Source organism: Leucopleurus acutus (assembly GCF_964270905.1).
Source record: "Leucopleurus acutus genome assembly, chromosome: 17".
NCBI lineage: Eukaryota > Metazoa > Chordata > Mammalia > Artiodactyla > Delphinidae > Leucopleurus > Leucopleurus acutus.
This window is the reverse complement of record NC_139159.1, coordinates 53129852-53148966: the sequence shown is the minus strand read 5'-3', so window position 1 is coordinate 53148966 and position 19115 is coordinate 53129852. Positions and strand designations below refer to the sequence as shown.

At 35.9% G+C, this 19115-nt stretch overlaps 1 protein-coding gene across 6 annotated transcripts in view; it reads right to left on the bottom strand.

Moving 5' to 3' along the window:
* The window catches only part of OXR1 (oxidation resistance 1), a 459041-nt gene that overhangs the window by 74705 nt on the left and 365221 nt on the right, over positions 1-19115 (bottom strand). For all 6 annotated transcript variants that reach the window (XM_082858879.1, XM_082858881.1, XM_082858883.1 and 3 more), the window contains 3 exons: positions 7340-7422; positions 2337-2444; positions 587-700 (listed from right to left, as the gene is read on the bottom strand). In XM_082858879.1, coding sequence (XP_082715005.1) covers positions 587-700; positions 2337-2444; positions 7340-7422 — 305 coding nt within the window. The remainder of the gene's footprint in view (positions 1-586; positions 701-2336; positions 2445-7339; positions 7423-19115) is intronic.

Genomic DNA, 19115 nt, shown 5'->3' with positions numbered 1-19115 from the left:
GCCTGCCGATGCAGGGGACGCGGATTCGTGCCCTGGTCCGGGAAGATCCCACATGCCGCGGAGCGGCTGGGCCCGTGAGCCATGGCCGCTGAGCCTGCGCGTCCGGAGCCCCACAACAGTGAGAGGCCCATGTACCGCAAAAAAAAAAAAAAAAAATCAAATTGGACATGGACTTCCTATCATGATATACTCATGTTTGTTAAGTAAAATTCCTTTCTTAGTTAAATTATTATATGATATTCATAAAAGGGCTGATGAATATCTTTGGATTACTACTACCACCAACAGTAGAAAACCTTCTATAAAGTTCCCTGACTAAACAATGTGGTTCTCTTGAAATTTTATAAAAGGCAACATTATGACACTTCACTGTGTCACCCAAGAAGATATGCTGAAGTATGTGGGGGTAAAAGCTGTCTGATTTAATAAGAATGTTTCACTTTAAAAACCGGGATTTACAAATTTAATTAACAAACTAAAAAGGTAAAATTTCGTTCAAGCCATAGGCAAAGTAGGATTAAAAAAATGGTGATATATACAAATACAGTGACATTTCTTGATAGCTTTGAAAAGAAGGGAAACTTACAGTGGTCTTATCAAGTTCAGCCTCGGATGATGTTGGTGACAAAGGACTTATGGGGCTTAGAGACGGGGAGCTCTCAACACTGGAGACATATTCAGGATCAGGAACATATAAAACCTGGAAGAAAATATTCACATAAAGATTTAGTCAAACTAAAATATTAATAATCAGATGGTATTCTCTAAGCGAGCACCATTAACAATGACCTTCAGAAATAAATTTTAAAAATTAAAACCTTCAGATTAAAAGAATGTTTATTACTGAAATAACTGTAACAAAATTTTAAAAAAGATATTTAATTTAGATAAGTTTGATAACACAAACTGTGGGCAACAGTGAGGGGAAACAGTAATTCTTAAAAATTATTGGTGTTCCCCTTAAAGGACAATTTGTCAACAGCCAGCAAAGCTTAAAATGCACATATCCTTTAACTGAGCCATTTTACTTCTAGGACTTGACTTTATAGATATACGTGCATATAAAGAAAAAGAGAAACAAACAAGAATGTTTCCTAGAGCAACGTTTACATAGCAAAAAAGTAGGAAGTCTAAAGCCTACTGTGCTTGGTTAAACCGTAATACAGGCACACCTCGTTCTACTGTGTCACCTTATTGGACTTCGCAGATATTGCGTTTTTTACAAACTGAAAGATTGTGGCAACCCTGTGTCAAGCAAGTCTATCAGTGCCATTTTTCGACTGCATTTGCTCACTTCCTGTCTCTGGGTTACATTTTGGTGATTCTTCCAATATTTCAAACTTTTCATTATTATTATATTTGTTATGGTGATCTGTGATCAGTGACTGCTGCAAAAAGATTATGACTCTCTGAAAGCTCAGATGATGGTTACCATTTTTTAGCAATAAAGTACTTTTAAATTAAGGTATGTACTTTTTTTTTTTTTTTTTGCGGCACGTGGGCCTCTCACTGTTGTGGCCTCTTCCATTGCAGACCACAGGCTCCGGACGCGCAGGCTCAGGGGCCATGGCTCACGGGCCCAGCCGCTCCGTGGCATGTGGGATCCTCCTGGACCGGGGCACGAACCCGTGTCCCCTGCATCAGCAGGCGGACTCTCAACCGCTGCGCCACCAGGGAAACCCAAGGTATGTACTTTTTTTAGACATAATGCTATTGCACACTTAGCAGACTACAGTGTAGTGTAAATATAACTTTTATACACACTAGGAAACCAAATAATTCTATGACTCGCTTTATTGTGATATCTGCTTTACTGCAGTGGTCTGGAACCAAATCCACAATATTTCCAAGGCATGCCTATATATTAATAGAGTGCAATACTTTACATACATGAAAAAGTCTGAGATTGAGTTATGCTTCAACAGAACATTTTTCCAGAATCAAAGTTATTTATTTTTTTTAAAGAAGAAAGAAAGGCTAGAATATTTTTGGAAGGGGATACATATTGGTAACTGTGGTTGCTTCTGGAAAAGGAAACTGTAAGTCTGAGATAAACTACCTTTAAAAAAGTTTGAATTTTTTATCAGGTACATGTACTGCTTTGAATATTTTTTAAAGCTCTTTAAAACTATATTTGAAAAGACAACAGTTATTTTCAATATGTATTAAGAAAAATTCACATGGATATAAGTGACATTTAATTTTCTCTTCTAGAACCAATGTGATTTGTTCAAAGTGTGCATAAAATTACTCTTCTTAAATTAACTGTATTGCAATGGATACTTTCTGTCTTAAAACTGATGCTTCTAACCATCAATGCATTAAAAAAAAGATACCTGTCCAGTAACAACTGCTCGGGAGAATAACTTATTTAGCTGAACAAGTTCGTTGGGCGTTGTATCAAATTTCAGGGCTATACTATTCAAAGAATCCCTTGATTCAACCTGTTTAAGAGAAAAAAAAATAATTTGTTAAAACAGAAAAACTAAACGATGAGGTTTAATGATCATTAATATGTCTATGGACCAATTTTACATTTGACTAATAACTGGTATTTCCATCTTTAGAGACAGGATAACTTGACAAATTTTGTGTTTGTTAGCAACTGATCTCAACCTATTATGATACAGAGTATATGCTTTATCATAATACATCACAATTACATGTAGGCCTCTACTTCAAGCAATTTCAAAATACAAAATATAATTTTCAAAACACAAACAAGTGATTTTTATTTTACAAAGATTTTAAAACAATACAAATAGTTTGTAAAACATATGTAACTTCTAGAAGCTAATTTTACTTTAGCAAAGTATGCCTGTATTAAACTTAAAGTGCTGTTTCTAATGATCTTTACATAATCTTCCATTTAAATAGATAAATTAGAAAATATATTTGAACCAAAGCTGAGGAATATGTTTTTGAATTAGTATATTTTAATGATCATATTTATAGAAATCTTAAATCATGGGATTTAATTGTCAATTATCCTGAAAGAAAGTCATTTGATCAATGTATTCCTTTAGAGTTCTCTATACATAAAGCATCTCTGTAGAGAATGATGAAGTCCAATGAAGTGGTTTTAGTGCATATGGGATTTACAATCTAGTTAGAAAATAAGAAAGACAAAAAAGGTTATATAAAAGATAAAGAGCAATTTAAGTGAAAGAACAAATGCAACAGAAGCTCTGAGCAGACAGAGCAACATATTTGCTCCAAATTGTCCAAGAAAGACTTTATGGAAAAGATTTAAAGCTATCTTGAAGAACGGGTAGGAATTTGAGAAGTAGAGAGTAGGGAAGAACATTCAAAATGAAGAGACTAGAACTGACATATTAGGAGACAGAAAAGAACAAAACACATTTGTGGGATACTATCTCTTCCTCCTAAACCATCCAGGGTACACTCATGAATTTAGGATTTTAGGAAGGTAAGTAGAGCCAAATCTCAAAAAAAGGATGAGATTGAATTAGGCATTTTGAATTAGACTGTAAAAGACTTCGAAAATCAGGAAAAGTAGATATGTATGTGGGGGTAAAAAAAAAAAAATAAATAAATAAATATATATTTTTTCTTTAATGGTTTTGTAAAACCAAATTGATGCCAAAGACACAGACTAATAATCTAGCCCTGCTCTCTTCTTCCATGCAAACTTTCTCATCTATGAAATGAGATGGTGTGTCACCTACCTTATTGAGATAATGTATGTAAAAGCTCTCTATAAACCAGTTTTACTTTGCAGAAACATCTGGAAGTTTACGAAGTTCTTATTAATTAACACACATTTCATCTTCACAATGATCCTATCAGTTGTGGTAATGAAAGTAATAAAAACACCAATATGAAGCAAGGAAGTTACATGGCCGAGTGGCATCTTAGATTAATGGCTACAGGTCTATGATTAATGACACAAGAGAATGGATGCAGAAAAACCAATGTAATACTACAGCAGCAGATCATCCTTAAGGTCATACAAATGTAAAGAAAGAGATAAAGGTATAAGATTTTCAGATAAGATTCAAGAGAAAACAGGAATGGATTGAATGAAGTTGTAATAGAGCAGTAGTTGTATTACGTCAGAGGTGCAAACATTAATGATCAACTGATGCTAAATCCAAAAATTCCAACCTAGATGAACAACAGATTGAAGGAAAATGGAAACAAGAAAATAAAGCATTAGGCAAGAATGAAGAAAAATACTGGTGAAAGGTTTGCTATAATTTGTTAAATATGAAGTGGTGGTAGGAAATGTAAGCATCTAGAAAGGCAGAAATAGAAAAAAGTTTGGGTCTTACTTCATATAGTAAAGTTCTTAAGTTCTCCAAGTTGCAGAATGTAAATGGGAAAGTGAAAAGATACAAGGAACCACTCACATTTGGAATCAACAAGAGCAGAACAACCAGTGAAAGAGGTGTAAGATACAGTCAAAATGTTAGCAAGAACAGGGCAATGAAGCATAATGATAGCAAAATGTAGTACAATTAGTTTCAAGAATAAATTGAGAAAGGAGAGTATATAATCAAAGAAATAATGGCTGATAATTTTTCCAGAATTTATGAATGGCATGATTCCTTAGAGTGAAGAAACACAATAAGATAAAAATTTGTCTGAATCTAGAGTTATCACAGTGGCACTATAGAACTGTAAGGACAAGAAGTAAACTTCAAAAAACAATCTAAAAAAAGAAGACTGCCTAGAAATGAACAAAAATAAAAAGGCAACAGAAGGGCATAAGATAAAAGATAACTACATTCAAAGTGCTGACAGAGGGCTTCCCTGGTGGCTCAGTGGTTGAGAGTCTGCCTGCCGATGCAGGGGACACGGGTTTGATCCCTGGTCTGGGAAGATCCCACATGCCGCAGAGCGGCTGGGCCCGTGAGCCATGGCCGCTGAGCCTGCGCATCCGGGAAAAAAAAAAAAAAAGTGCTGACAGAAAATAACTGTTAACCTAATAATCTACAGGCAGCTCAACTACCAGGAATGAGGGTGCAATGAAGACTTTTCAGACACTGCCTGATTATCCATTCACAGATCCTCACTGAAAGATACATTAAAGAACATTGAGAAGGAAAGTAAAACAAGAAAGAAGGAACAGTGAGTGGTATGCAACAACAAAGAAAAAGCCACCAGGTCTGATAATTAGAAAATCATTAGTGACCTTAGACAAGGCTTTCGGTAGAATGGTACAGGGATATTAAATTAACTAGGAAGAAAATGGTTATGTATAGCATTTTCAAGGTCTACTTGTTGATCCTACTGAAAGTAATTTTATAGTTAAAAACTGTGCATGTATGTGCATATATAAACACATACGTAATACATATGTTATGATTTTTTTTATGTATGATTCTAACTTTAAAGCTTCCTAAGGTACAATGACTAATTTATACTATATTTAGGTGGTCCGAAAATACATTTAAGCTAAACCATAAATATTTTAGAATAAGTAAATGTTGAGAGTACACTGTAATACTGAAAGATTTCAAAAGAAATATAGAAAAATATATTTTTCCCAAATACAAAAATCATGTTATGTACCTTATATAAAGATATTATATGAAGATTTTACAAATTATAATAAGAATAGAAGACAGTAATATCTTAGTTTTAGAAACACATGTGTTTCTATCTTTAGGATATGGCATCGGGAATAAACAAAGGGATAAAAAATGAAAACAAAGATCTCCTAGAGGATGTTTTATAACTTTTCTTATCAGTAACTGATTATTTCCCAAAGGTCATTTATAACATAAGAAAAAATATATAGTAATTCCTCAGTATCCCAGGGGATTTTTGTTCCAGGATCCCTGCAGATATCAAAATCCATGGGTGCTTAAGTCCCTTATATAAAATGGCATAGTTACTTGCATATAACCTACACACATCCTCCATATACATTAAATCATCTCTAGATTATTTATAATACCTAATACAATGTATGTAAATAGTGGCCAGTAAGGGAAATTCAAGTTTTGCTTTTTGGAACTTTCTGGAATTTTTTTTCCCCAAATATTTCTATCCATGGTTGGTTGAATCCATTGATGCAGAACCCAAGGATACAAATGGCCAAGTTTCAATTAACCTTTGCCCAAAATAATGGTTCTTAATTTAAATTTAAATTTGCTACCGATAACACAAGTTTTATTGAATTACAAGAAAAAAATTGGTAAACTCCTGAATTCAAAACCAAATAAACTTTTGTAATTCTTCAAAACCACAGGATTACATATGTAGATAACATCTTATGCCTTATGCCTACAGTCTTATGTCTTAATAAACACTAATGAATACATCAAACTACATTACTCAATATTTTACTGTCTGAATTTATATTCTCAATTTCTCAATCATGCAGAGAAAGTACAAGCACACTCGAGTTTATAATATGCTTAAGAGGAGATTCTTTTGATAGTAGTAAATATAATTCTACCTTAAATTATCTGGTTTCAAACCTTTTTAAAATACTTAAAATCTCAAATTGTCAATTATACAGTATATGAAAATAAAGTATAACTCAAGGTTTTGATAATTGGTTCAATTTTTAGAATTTATGAAAAATAATCAAGACTCAAACCAAGATTGGAAGACTTCATGATGACACAAATGTATAAATTGTTTCAACTTGCTATTTTCTTCTTAATACAGTTACAATAACATATTAGAAAAACACAAAATAACACAAAATTAAGCTCAGTTAAAATAACAGATTTTTAACATGTTAAAATTATCTAACAACATTTACATTCAATCAAAGAAGCAGCATATCACAGACTAAAGTACATTTCTCACTTCAGTTTTCCATAGTTAACCAGAAATATGAAAAGCTGACTGCAAGGAAATTTGAGGGTCATTTCAAGAACATAGAAACTTAGCCGTAAATCAGTGTAAATAATCTAATGTGAGAGGTTATTCTGGAAAATTAATAGCAACTTGTTTTTTCCGTATTCTATCTGCCATTTTCATTACCGTTAGCACTGCTGGGAATATAATGAAGATCACATTTCTAAAAACATAAATATTTCCCTAAAAGTCTAACCTAATAAAAAATTATTGTACCACAGGAACTTTAACTCCAAGTAAATTATCATTTTGTTAAATTTGCTAGAATAATTATCTTTATATCACACTTAATAAAATTTTCCTTTAAGGAAAAAAAATCCTAAAATACAGTTAAGAACTGAAGTATCATTATTATTAGTAAAGCAGTTATCGAAAGTGGTGTACAGATTTTTAAAATAAGGCAATTAGGAACCTTTGTCTTATTTACAGCATAAACAAAGAATGTCTCAAATAAGACTATCACAAAGAGATATCAGCTTTTTCAAAACAAATAACTTACAGTATATTCAGTAGTCCCTTTGGGTTTCTGAAAAGACATTCTCCTCCCATCTTTCTTGTCTAGGGTCTTCTTTTGGCCAGTGTCTGAAAAAAAAAATGATGCAAAACTCTATTAAATTCATTTTCCTTTCACAGTAATGTCAAGGACCGCTAAATAGAGCTCACTGGGCAGATATCTACTGGATTCACCAGTAATACAGCTTGCTACGTAGGATTCTCTGCTCTAAAATACAACCGAGTATCAAAATAAGTAAATGTACTTCCTTCCTGCTTGCTTTACGAACTGACCAGTATGAAACACTATTAATAACTGGAAGTCAATTCAAAACCTAACTGGAAGTCAATTCAAAACCTAAGTAACTGTCAGCTGAAAGGAAGGTATTAAAAAGTAAGTTAAGGGCCATATCTTTCAACACATCTAACCTGATTATAATAAAACTATATTTGAAGATTATTATTATTAACCAAACCAAGTCTGAAATATGTAACATTAATCTTCACAGTGTCTCTACTTCTACAATCATAGTAAAAGACAAGAGTCGTCTTTTGTATTAAATTACTGAATTCCTTACATATACCATGAAGTAGATTAAGATACTCTTTCATATACAAACATACTTTTATGCACTTCATTTCAGATAGAGTGCCAACTATTTTTCACTTGCTTATCAAGACATTTCACTTGAACACATCATTACCACCAAGTTTATGGTATTTGTTTTAGTTTAAATTTTGCACTAATGTTAATCTTCTCATCTATACTTCATGTAACAAAGATTGCACTGAACTGATAAAATACCACTCCTATCTAAACAATTTTAAATAAAATCTCTAAAAAAAAATCAATCTCTAAAACACTAATAAAAAACTCAAAACTGAGGAAGACAGTAAACATAGCAAAATGCTATACTCACACTCAGTTTTTATAAGATTAAAACAGTAATTTTCAAAGAAAAATTAGTTCTACCTAAGCCTAAAGAATCTAGAAAATATCTACTTCATTGCTCTCCACCTATCCAATCTTAATTGACATTTTGACCATACCACAGTTTGCTTATATGTATCTAATTAGCTCAGTTGGGTGAATGGTTCTAATGAAGCATTAACAGTAACAAAAATGATATTAATAATCAAGTCTGAATCCGAAAGAAGTCAGTTAGCTCTGCAATACTTAAAAAGGCTGTCCTAAAACCTTCCTGATCACCCAGGCTAAGCCAGATCTCTGTTATTAGTCACAGAGCATCTTTGTCTCCTTCACAGCATCTAGCACAGTTTAAAGTTTCTTTTTAAATCTCTCCCACTAAACTGTAACCTATAAAACACCGCGCTTGCTTTGTTCACAACAACTTCTCAGTGCCTAACAAAGAGCCTGACACAAGGCAAGCATCACATTGGAATGAACTAATGTTTTGAAGCTACAACTTGAACTGTACCTAGAACTGCCACAATTCTTATAGCCATTTTTTTTTTTTTTTAAGAAAAGTGGACAAAGGGAAAAAATATATATATACAGTCTGGCTGTAGAAAAAGAGGCATTTTTCTAAAGGTATGGTGAGAATGCAAAATGGTACAATTCTTAGTGAAAGACAATATTTTTGCTTATCACTATATTCTAATATTTTCTCCAATGAACAGCATATATGTGAATTTGATTTTTGTGATAAAACATTAAAACTATTTTTAAATAAATTTTTAAAATTTATTTCTGCTATTTCATAAACAGCAGGAGCCAAAAACACTTCCCTCATTTTGCAATTTAAAAGCAATGCAAAATACAATTACAGATTACTTTTAACTAGTAATATATATCCCTTCTTAATTGATTTCAGGAGTAAACGTTAGTCTACACTTATTTGTCTAACAGTAGTTTTTCAATCCGTTAAAGAGTTCATTAAACATTTAATCACAATTAAGTTTGCAACTGCACTACCATTTTCAAAAGTTCGCCATGGAGTGCAGTTCAGAGCAAAAAAACTAATAAACCAGTTTTCTGCAGTTTAGAGTTTCAAACAAATTGAAAGTATTCACTTTAATAATTTAAAATTGTAAAATATATTGTAATAATATTATAAAAATAGTTCTAAAATTATTTTAATAACCAATATTAAAACATGTATTCACAAATATAAGTACCAGAGTACAATGAAATACACTGATCATTCTTTTCTATCAATATGAAAATATAATCACAGTAATTGAGAGTTGAAAGTGATCACAGTTGTTCCCTAGTCCAGTCTCTTACTTGGTAACTTTATAATACCCTCTCTTACATGGTAACTTTATAACACCCTTTTAAAGACAGTTGCCAGCAAACATGAATCTAGGTTGGGAGTATGGAAAGGAGAGGTCCTATTTTTCTTCTTTACAAAAATTATTACAGTTTAGAAATGCATAGATATTTGACAATCAAAATAATAGTTAACATTTACCAAGTGCCTAGCATATTCCAGGCACTGTTCTAAGGACTTTATATTTACTTATTGTCTTACCTAATTCATCAACCTTATAAAGTAGGTATCATTATTATCCCCATTTTACAACTGAGAAAACCAAGGCACAATTTTGGTTATCAAAATGAAGGAGTATTACTGGCATCTAGTGGGTATAGGCTGTGGATACTGCTAAACATTGTGTGCTAAACAATGCACACAACAGTCCCCCCAGAAAGAACAATGTCACAAAATGTCAACACTGCTGAGGCTGAGAAACAATGCTATATACCAAGCACCTAATACAGTAGTAAGCATGACATATGGTAGGTGCTCAATAAATATCTGATAAATAAATGTATATATATGACTCTCCCTGAGATACAATTATCTGGTATATTGGAAAGAGCAGGGAGTTAGATTTTACTCCATCATTACCAGAAGCAAAATCTTAATATATGTAATCTAAAACAAGAAATTCCCATCTAGACTGCATCCTACAAGTTTTGATACATTGTATTTTAATAATTCCATCCAAAATATTTTATGGCTTTTACCCTATTTCTTCTTTTGCTATTTAGAGAATATTGTTTAATTTGCCAATCTATGACAATTTAAAATTTTTATCTTTTGGTTACTGAGTTCTAGCTTAATTGTACTGTGGTGAAAGAAAATACTCTTAAATAGTTAAAACCTATAAAATTCGTTGAAACTTGCTCTATAATCACATATAAATTTAGTAAATGCTCCATACATGCTTGAAAAGAATGTGTATTCTGTACTGTAGGGTAGTGTTATGTGTGTGTTTGTGCGTATGTGTGGATATGCATACATACACACACACACTCCTATCTCCACATCCATGAGATTAAGTTTGCTGATTGTGTTGTTCAAATCTTCTACATCCATATTGGTTTGCTTCTGCATGCTTATTCTTTAAATTACTGATAGAGACTGTTAAAATCTCCCACTATGATTGTGGGTTATTCAGGTCCTCCTAAGTCTCCTTACTTTGCTTACTATATTTTGAGACCGTGATATTAGGTTCATACAAATTAAGAACTGAACACCTACTAATTGTTTTAGATTACATCTTCCCAGTATATTGAAACTTTTCTTACAATATTTTTTGCCTTAAAGTTTGACGTACTCTTTAACTATTATGTTAGTGGTCATCCCATAGATTACAGCCTAAATTACTAATTTTTCACTATCTAATATTAATTAGCACTTTTATCATCTTTCTGGATAATGTAAGGATGTTAAAAACTATGTGCCTTTACCAAGACTTATATGCAATTGTTATTACATACTTTAATTACATGTATGTGTATTTAAAAACACTGTGAGACATTATTATTTTTCTAGATAGTCAACATTCATTTAGTTTTGCCCTCATATTTACCATTTTAATTGCGGCTCTGGGTAATTTCACAGGGGATGGATTCTAAGCTGGTAGGTATTTTCCCCTGCCGTTTAGTTTCCACTGTTTCTGTTGAGAAATCAACTGTCAATCTTATTGCTACATCATTGACTACTTGTTCTGATTGCTTTTAAGATTTTTCATCTTTAGTGAGATTTGTATTGATTCCATTAGGGGCCTGTACAGATGCTTGAATCTGTGAATTAAAGTATTTCATCAGTCTTGGAGTTTTCAGCCATTCTCTCATTAAATAATACTTTTGCCCCCCTTTTTTCATTTGGGGGACTCAAATATACACACATTATAACTTCTAATTAAATCTTTTTTTTTCTTTTTTGGCTATGTTGGGTCTTCATTGCTGGGCATGGGCTTTCTCCAGTTGTGGCAAGCAGGGGCTACTCTCCGTTGCGGTGCGCAGGCTTCTCATTGAGGTGGCTTCTCTTGTTGCGGAGTGACATATAGGCTCAGTACCTGCAGCACGCGGGCCCTAATGCAACCAGGCTTCAGTAATTGCGGCGCATGAGCTCAGTAGTTGTGGTGCATGGGCTCTAGGGCGCGCGGGCTTCAGTAGTTGTGGCGTGCAGGCTCAGCAGTTGTGATGCGTGGGCTCAGTAGTTGTGGCTCATGGGCTCTAGAGCAGAGGCTCAGTAGTTGTGGCGCACGGGCTTAGTTGCTCCGTGGCATGTGGGATCTTCCCGGACAGGGATTGAACCCATGTCCCCTGCATTGGCAGGCAGATTCTTAACCACTGTGCCACCAGGGAAGTCCCAAGAACTTCTAATTATATTTTGTATTAAGCTTACCCCCTCCTTTATTTTCTTTTTTTTGTCCCTCTCTCTTTATTCTGGATATTTTCTTCTGACCTATCTTTCAATTCACTAATTCTCTCTTCTGTGATGGCTAATTTGCTGTTAACTTCATCCACAAAGATCCTAATTAAGACCTTTAGATTACATTAATCTAAAAAACTGGATTACATTTTTCAATTCTAGAATATCCATTTTTCTTTTTTATAGTTTGTACCTCTACAAAACTCTTAATTAGCTCAAAATTCTCAACACAGCTATTTTAAATCTGATAACTACAAGATACAGAGTTCCTGTGGATCTGTTTCTATTTTCTTGTTTTTTTCTGCTATCTTGTCAGGTGCCCAATTATATTTTATATACCGGATACTGAATTTGAAAAATGGTCTATAGACAGAATTTGACACAAAGAAAGCTGTATTTCTCCAGAAAAGGTGTTTGCTTCTGCCAAATACTTGAGGACACTAGCAATACCAGATCTTATTAATGCAGTTTCAGGAATGATAATTTAAAGCTGAGCTACCATCCTATGAGAGCCTAGCCACTTCAGTTTTTCTGTATCCTAAGGTACAGCATTTTGGGGTCCTAAGTGAGAGGAGTTCACCCCTCTCCTGTGGTGGGTCTTGTACTCTGTCCCTGTCTCCTTGTACCCAACAGGCCACCAAAAGCACCTCTTAATCTCTCAGCTGCTGCTTCTGGAATCAACACAACCCCCAGGGGAAAAAAAGCAATCCCAAATTGGAGCTGCTCCTCCTTGGGCCTCTGTCAGCACTCAGATCCTAATCTAGTCATATCAGTTAGCATTCTAATACCCTCAATAAAATGTGTTTTCACTCAGCTATTTATTTATTTATAATTGAAGTATAGTTGATTTACAATATTGTGTTAGTTTCTGATATACAGGAAAGTGATTTAGTTATATATATATACATATTCATTTTCATATTCTTTTCCATTGTGGTTTATTACAGGATATTGAATATAGTTCCTGTGCTATACAGTAGGACCTTGTTTATCTATTTTATATATAGTAGTTTATGCCTGCTAATCCCAAACTCCTACTTTGTCCCTCCCCTACCTCCCTTACCCTTTGGTAACCATACATTTGTTTTCTAAGCCTATGAGTCTGCCTCTGTTTTGTATATAAGTTCATTTGTATATTTTAGATCCCACATATAAGCAATATCATACGGTATTTGTCTTTCTCTTTCTGACTTTAGTTCACTTAGTATCATAATCTCTAGGTCCATCCAAGTTGCTGCAAATGCTATTGTTTCATTCCTTTTTATGGCTGAGTAGTATTTTATTGGGCATATATACCACATCTTCATCCATTCATCTGTCGATAGGCATCTAGGTTGCTTCCATGTCTTGGCTATTGTAAACAGTGCTGCTGTGAACAATGGGTTGCATGTATCTTTCAAAACTAGAGTTTTCACCAGATATGTGCCCAGGAGTCAGATTGCTGGATCATACGACAACTCTACTTTTAGTTTACTAAGGAAACTTCATACTGTTTTCCACAGTGGCTGCACCAATTTACATTCCCACCAACAGCATAGGAGAGTTCCCTTTTCTCAACATCCTTTCCAGGATTTGTTATTTGTAGACTTTTTAATGACTGGCCCAGCTTTTTAAATTGTTCTCAGCAGGACAATCTGAATTACCTAGCTTGCTATTACCAGACGGAGAAGTCCCAAAAGATTTTTAAGTAGAGAACTGAGAAAGCAGTATCAGACTTTAAATTAAAAATCATGTTGGTAATAGAATGGGAAAGGCAAACTGGAAGAAGCAAGGCTGAAAACCAACAATGAAAACTGTATGAGGTTTAAAATACGAAAAAACACCTAGTATAACTGAATATTGTAATTTTGGTAGTAGCTACTGATAAAAAGTTTGATGATTTAAAAATACTGACATAGACCTTCAAGATGGCGGAAGAGTAAGACATGGTGATCACCTTCCTCTGCACAAATACATCAGAAATACACCTACATGTGGAACAATTCCTACAGAACACCTACTGAACGCTGGCAGAAGACCTCAGACTTCCCAAAGGAAAGAAACTCGCACGTACCTGGAAAGGGCAAAAAAAAGAGAAAAAACAGAGACAAAAGAACAGGGACAGGACCTGCATCTCGGGGAGGGAGCTGTGAAGGAGGGAAAGTTTCCACACACTAGGAAGCCCCTTCACTGGCGGAGATGGGGGGGTGGGGGGGGGAAGAAGCTTCGGAGCCACGGAGGAGAGCACAGCAACAGGGGTGCAGAGGGCAAAACAAAGAGATTAACGCACAAAGAGTCGGTGACAACCAGCACTCACCAGCCCAAGAGGCTTGTCTGCTCCCCGGCCGGGGCAGAAGGGGGCTGGGAGCTGAGGCTCGGGCTTCGGTTGGATCCCAGGGAGAGGACTGGGGTTGGCTGCGTGAACACAGCCTGAAGGGGGCTAGTGTGACACAGCTAGCTGGGAGGGAGTCTGGGAAAAAGTCTGAACCTGCCTAAGAGTCAAGAGACCATTGTTTCGGGGTGCACAAGGAGAGGGGATTCAGAGCACCACCTAAACGAGCTCCAGAGACGGGCGGGAGCCACGGCTATCAGCGCGGACCCCAGAGACGGGCATGAGACGCTAAGGCTGCTGCTGCAGCCACCAAGAAGCCTGTGTGCGAGCACAGGTCACTGTCCACACCTCCCCTCCTGGAAGCCTGTGCAGCCCGCCACCGCCAGGGTCCCGGGATCCAGGAACAACTTCCCTGGGAGAACACACGGCACGCCTCAGGCTGGTGCAATGTCATGTTGGCCTCTGCCGCCGCAGGCTCGCCCCGCACTCCGTACCCCTCCCTACCCCCCAGCCTGAGTGAGCCAGAGCCCCCGAATCAGCGGCTCCTTTAACCCCGTCCGGTCTGAGCAAAGAATAGACACCCTCAGGAGACCTACACGCAGAGGCAGGGCGAAATCCAAAGCTGAACCACAGGAGCTGTGCGAACAGAGAAGAGAAAGGGGAATCTCTCCATGCAGCCTCAGGAGCAGCGAACTAAATCTCCACGATCAACCTGATGTACCTGCATCTGTGGAATACCTGAATAGACAACGAATCATCCCAAAATTGAGGCGGTGGACTTTGGGAGCAACGATAAATATATATATTTTTTTCCTTTTTCTCTTTTTGTGACTGTGTATGTGTGTGCTTCTTTGTGTGATTCTGTCTGTATAGCTTTGCTTTTATCATTTGTCCCAGGGTTCTGTCTGTCCGTTTTTTGGGGGGTTTTTTAGTATAGTTTTTAGCTCTTGTTATTATTGGTGGATTTGTTTTTTAGTTTGGTTGCTCTCTTCTTTCTTTTTTTTTCTTTATTACATTTTAATTTTTTATAATTATTTTATATTTTTTATTCGAATAACTTTTTCTTTTCTCTTTCTTCCATGTTTTTTTTTCTCTCTCTCTCCCCCCCGCTTTTTCTTCTGAGCCATGCAGCTGATAGGGTCTTGGTGCTCTGGCTGGGTGTCAGACCTGTGCCTCTGAGGTGGGAGAGCTGAGTTCAGGACATTGGTCCACCAGACACCTCCCGGCTCCACGTAATATCAAATGGTAAAAGCTCTCCCAGAGATCTCCATCTCAACGTGAAGACCCAGCTCCACTCAACGACCAGCAAGCTACAGTGCTGGACACCCTACGCCAAACAACTAGCAAGACAGGAACACAACTCCACCCACTAGGAGAGAGGCTGCCTAAAATCGTATTTTCGCAGACACCCCAAAACACACCACCAGACGCAGGCCTGCCCACCAGAAAGACAAGATGCAGCCTCATCCACCTGAACACAGGCACCAGTCCCATCCAGCAGGAAGCCTACACAACCTACTGAACCAACCTTACCCACTGGGGGCAGACACCAAAAATAACGGGAACTACGAACTTGCAGGCTGCAAAAAGGAGACCCCAAACACAGGAAGTTAATCAAAATGAGAAGACAGAGAAACACACAGCAGATGAAGGAGCAAGGTAAAAACCCACCAGACCAAACAAATGAAGAGGAAATAGGCAGTCTACCTGAAAAAGAATTAAGCATAAGGATAGTAAAGATGATCCAAAATCTTGGAAATAGAATGGAGAAAATACAAGAAACGCTGAACAAGTACTTAGAAGAACTAAAGAGCAAACAAACAATGATGAACCACACAATAAATGAAATTAAAAATCCTCTAGAAGGAATCAATAGCAGAATAACTGAGGCAGAAGAACGGAAAAGTGAACTGGAAGATAAAAAAATGGAAATAACTACTGCAGAACAGAATAAACAAAAAAGAATTAAAAAGAATTGAGCACAGTCTCAGACACCGCTGGGACAACGTTAAACGCACCAATATTCGAATTATAGGGGTCCCAGAAGAAGAAGAGAAAAAGAAAGGGACTGAGAAAATATCTGAAGAGATTATAGGGAAAACTTCCCTAACATAGGAAAGGAAAGAGTCAATCAAGTCCAGGAAGCACGGAGAGTCCCGTATAGGATAAATCCAAGGAGAAACATGCCAAGACACATACTAATCAAACTGTCAAAAATTAAATACAAAGAACAAATATTAAAAGCAACAAAGGAAAAACAACAAATAACATACAAGGGAATCCCCATAAGGTTAACAGCTGATCTTTCAGGAGAAACTCTGCAAGCCAGAAGGGAGTGACAGGACATATTTAAAGTGATGAAAGGAAAAAACCTACAACCAAGACTACTCTACCCAGCCAGGATCTCATTCAGATTCGATGGAGAAATTAAAACCTTTACAGACAAGCAAAAGCTAAGAAAATTCAACACCACCAAACCAGTTTCACAACAAATGCTAAAGCAACTTCTCTCGGCAGGAAACACAAGAGAAGGAAAAGACCTACAATAACAAACCCAAAACAATTAAGAAAATGGTAATAGGAACATACATATCGATAACTACCTTAAATGTAAATGGATTAAATGCTCCAACCAAAAGACATAGACTGGCTGAATGGATATAAAAACAAGACCCATATATATGCTGTCTACAAGAGACCCACTTCAGACCTAGGAACACATACAGACTGAAAGTGAGGAGGATGGAAAAAGATATTCCATGCAAATGGAAATCAAAAGAAAGCTGGAGTAGCAATTCTCATATCAGACAAAATAGACTTTAAAACAAAGACTATGACATGAGACAAAGAAGGACACTACATAATGATCAAGGGATCAATCCAAGAAGAAGATATAACAATTGTAAATATTTATGCACCCAATACAGGAGCACCTCAATACATAAGGCAAATACTAACAGCCATTAAAGGGGAAATCGACAGTAACACAATCATAGTAAGGCACTTTTAACACCCCACTTTCACCAATGGACACATCATCCAAAATGAAAATAAATAAGGAAGCACAAGCTTTAAATGATACATTAAATAAGATGGAACTTAACTGATAAAGGACATGCCATCCAAAATCAACAGAATACACTTTTGGCTCAAGTGCTCATGGAACATTCTCCAGGACAGATCACATCCCGGGTCAGAAATCAAGCCTTGGTAAATTTAAGAAAACAGAAATCGTATCAAGTATCTTTTCCGGCCACAACGCTATGAGACTAGATGCCAATTACAGGAAAAAAATCTGTGAAAAATACGAACACATGGAGGCTATACAATACATTACTTAATAACCAAGAGGTCACTGAAGAAATCAAAGAGGAAATCAAAAAATACCTAGGAACAAATGACAATGAAAACACGATGACCCAAAACCTATGTGATGCAGCAAAAGCAGTTCTAAGAGGGAAGGTTATAGCAATACAATCCTATGTCAAGAAACAAGAAAAATCTCACATAAACAACCTAACTTTACACCTAAAGCAATTAGAGAAAGAAGAACAAAAAACCTTCCAAAGTTAGCAGAAGGAAAGAAATTATAAAGCTCAGATCAGAAATAAATGAAAAAGAAATGAAGGAAACAATAGCAAAAATCAATAAAACTAAAAGCTGGTTCTTTGACAAGATAAACAAAATTGATAAACCTTTAGCCAGACTCATCAAGAAAAAAAGGGAGAAGACTCGAATCAATAGAATTAGAAATGAAAAAGGAGAAGTAACAACTGACACTGCAGAAACACAAAGGATTATGAGAGATTACTACAAGCAACTCTATGCCAATAAAATGGACAACCTGGAAGAACTGGACAAATTCTTAGAAAGATATAAGCTTCCAAGACTGAACCAGGAAAGGAATAGAAAACATAAACAGACCAATCACAAGCACTGAAGTTGAGAATGAGATTAAAAATCTTCCAACAAACAAAAGCCCAGAACCAGATGGCTTCACAGGTGAGTTCTATCAAACATTTAGAGAAGAGCTAATACCTATCCTTCTCAAACTCTTCCAGAATATAGCAGAGGGAGGAACACTACGAGGCCACCATCACCCTGATACCAAAAACCAGACAAAGATGTCACAAAAAAAGAAAACTACAGGCCAATTATCACTGATGAACATCGATGCAAAAATCCTCAACACAATACTAGGAAACAGAATCCAACAGCACATTAAAAGGATCATACACCATGATCAAGCGGGGTTTATCACAGGAATGCAAGCATTCCTCAGTATACGCAATTCAATCAATGTAATACACCATATTAACAAATTGAAGGATAAAAACCATATGATCATCTCAACAGATGCAGAAAAAACTTCTGACAAAATTCAACACCCATTTATGATAAAAACCCTCCAGAAAGTAGGCATAGAGGGAGCTTACCTCAACATAATAAAGGCCATATATGATAAACCCACAGCCAACATCATTCTCAATGCTGAAAAACTGAAATCATTTTCACTAAGATCAGGAACAAGACAAGGTTGCCCACTCTCACCACGCTTATTCAACACAGTTTTGGAAGTTTTAGCCACAGCAAGCAGAGAAGAAAAAGAAATAAAAGGAATCCAACTTGGAAAAGAAGAGGTAAAGCTGTCACTGTTTGCAGATGACATGACACTATACATAAAGAATCCTAAAGACTCTACCGGAAAACTCTAGAGCTAATCAATGAATTTGCTAAAGGAGCAAGATTCAAAATGAATGCACAGAAATCTCTTGCATTCCTAT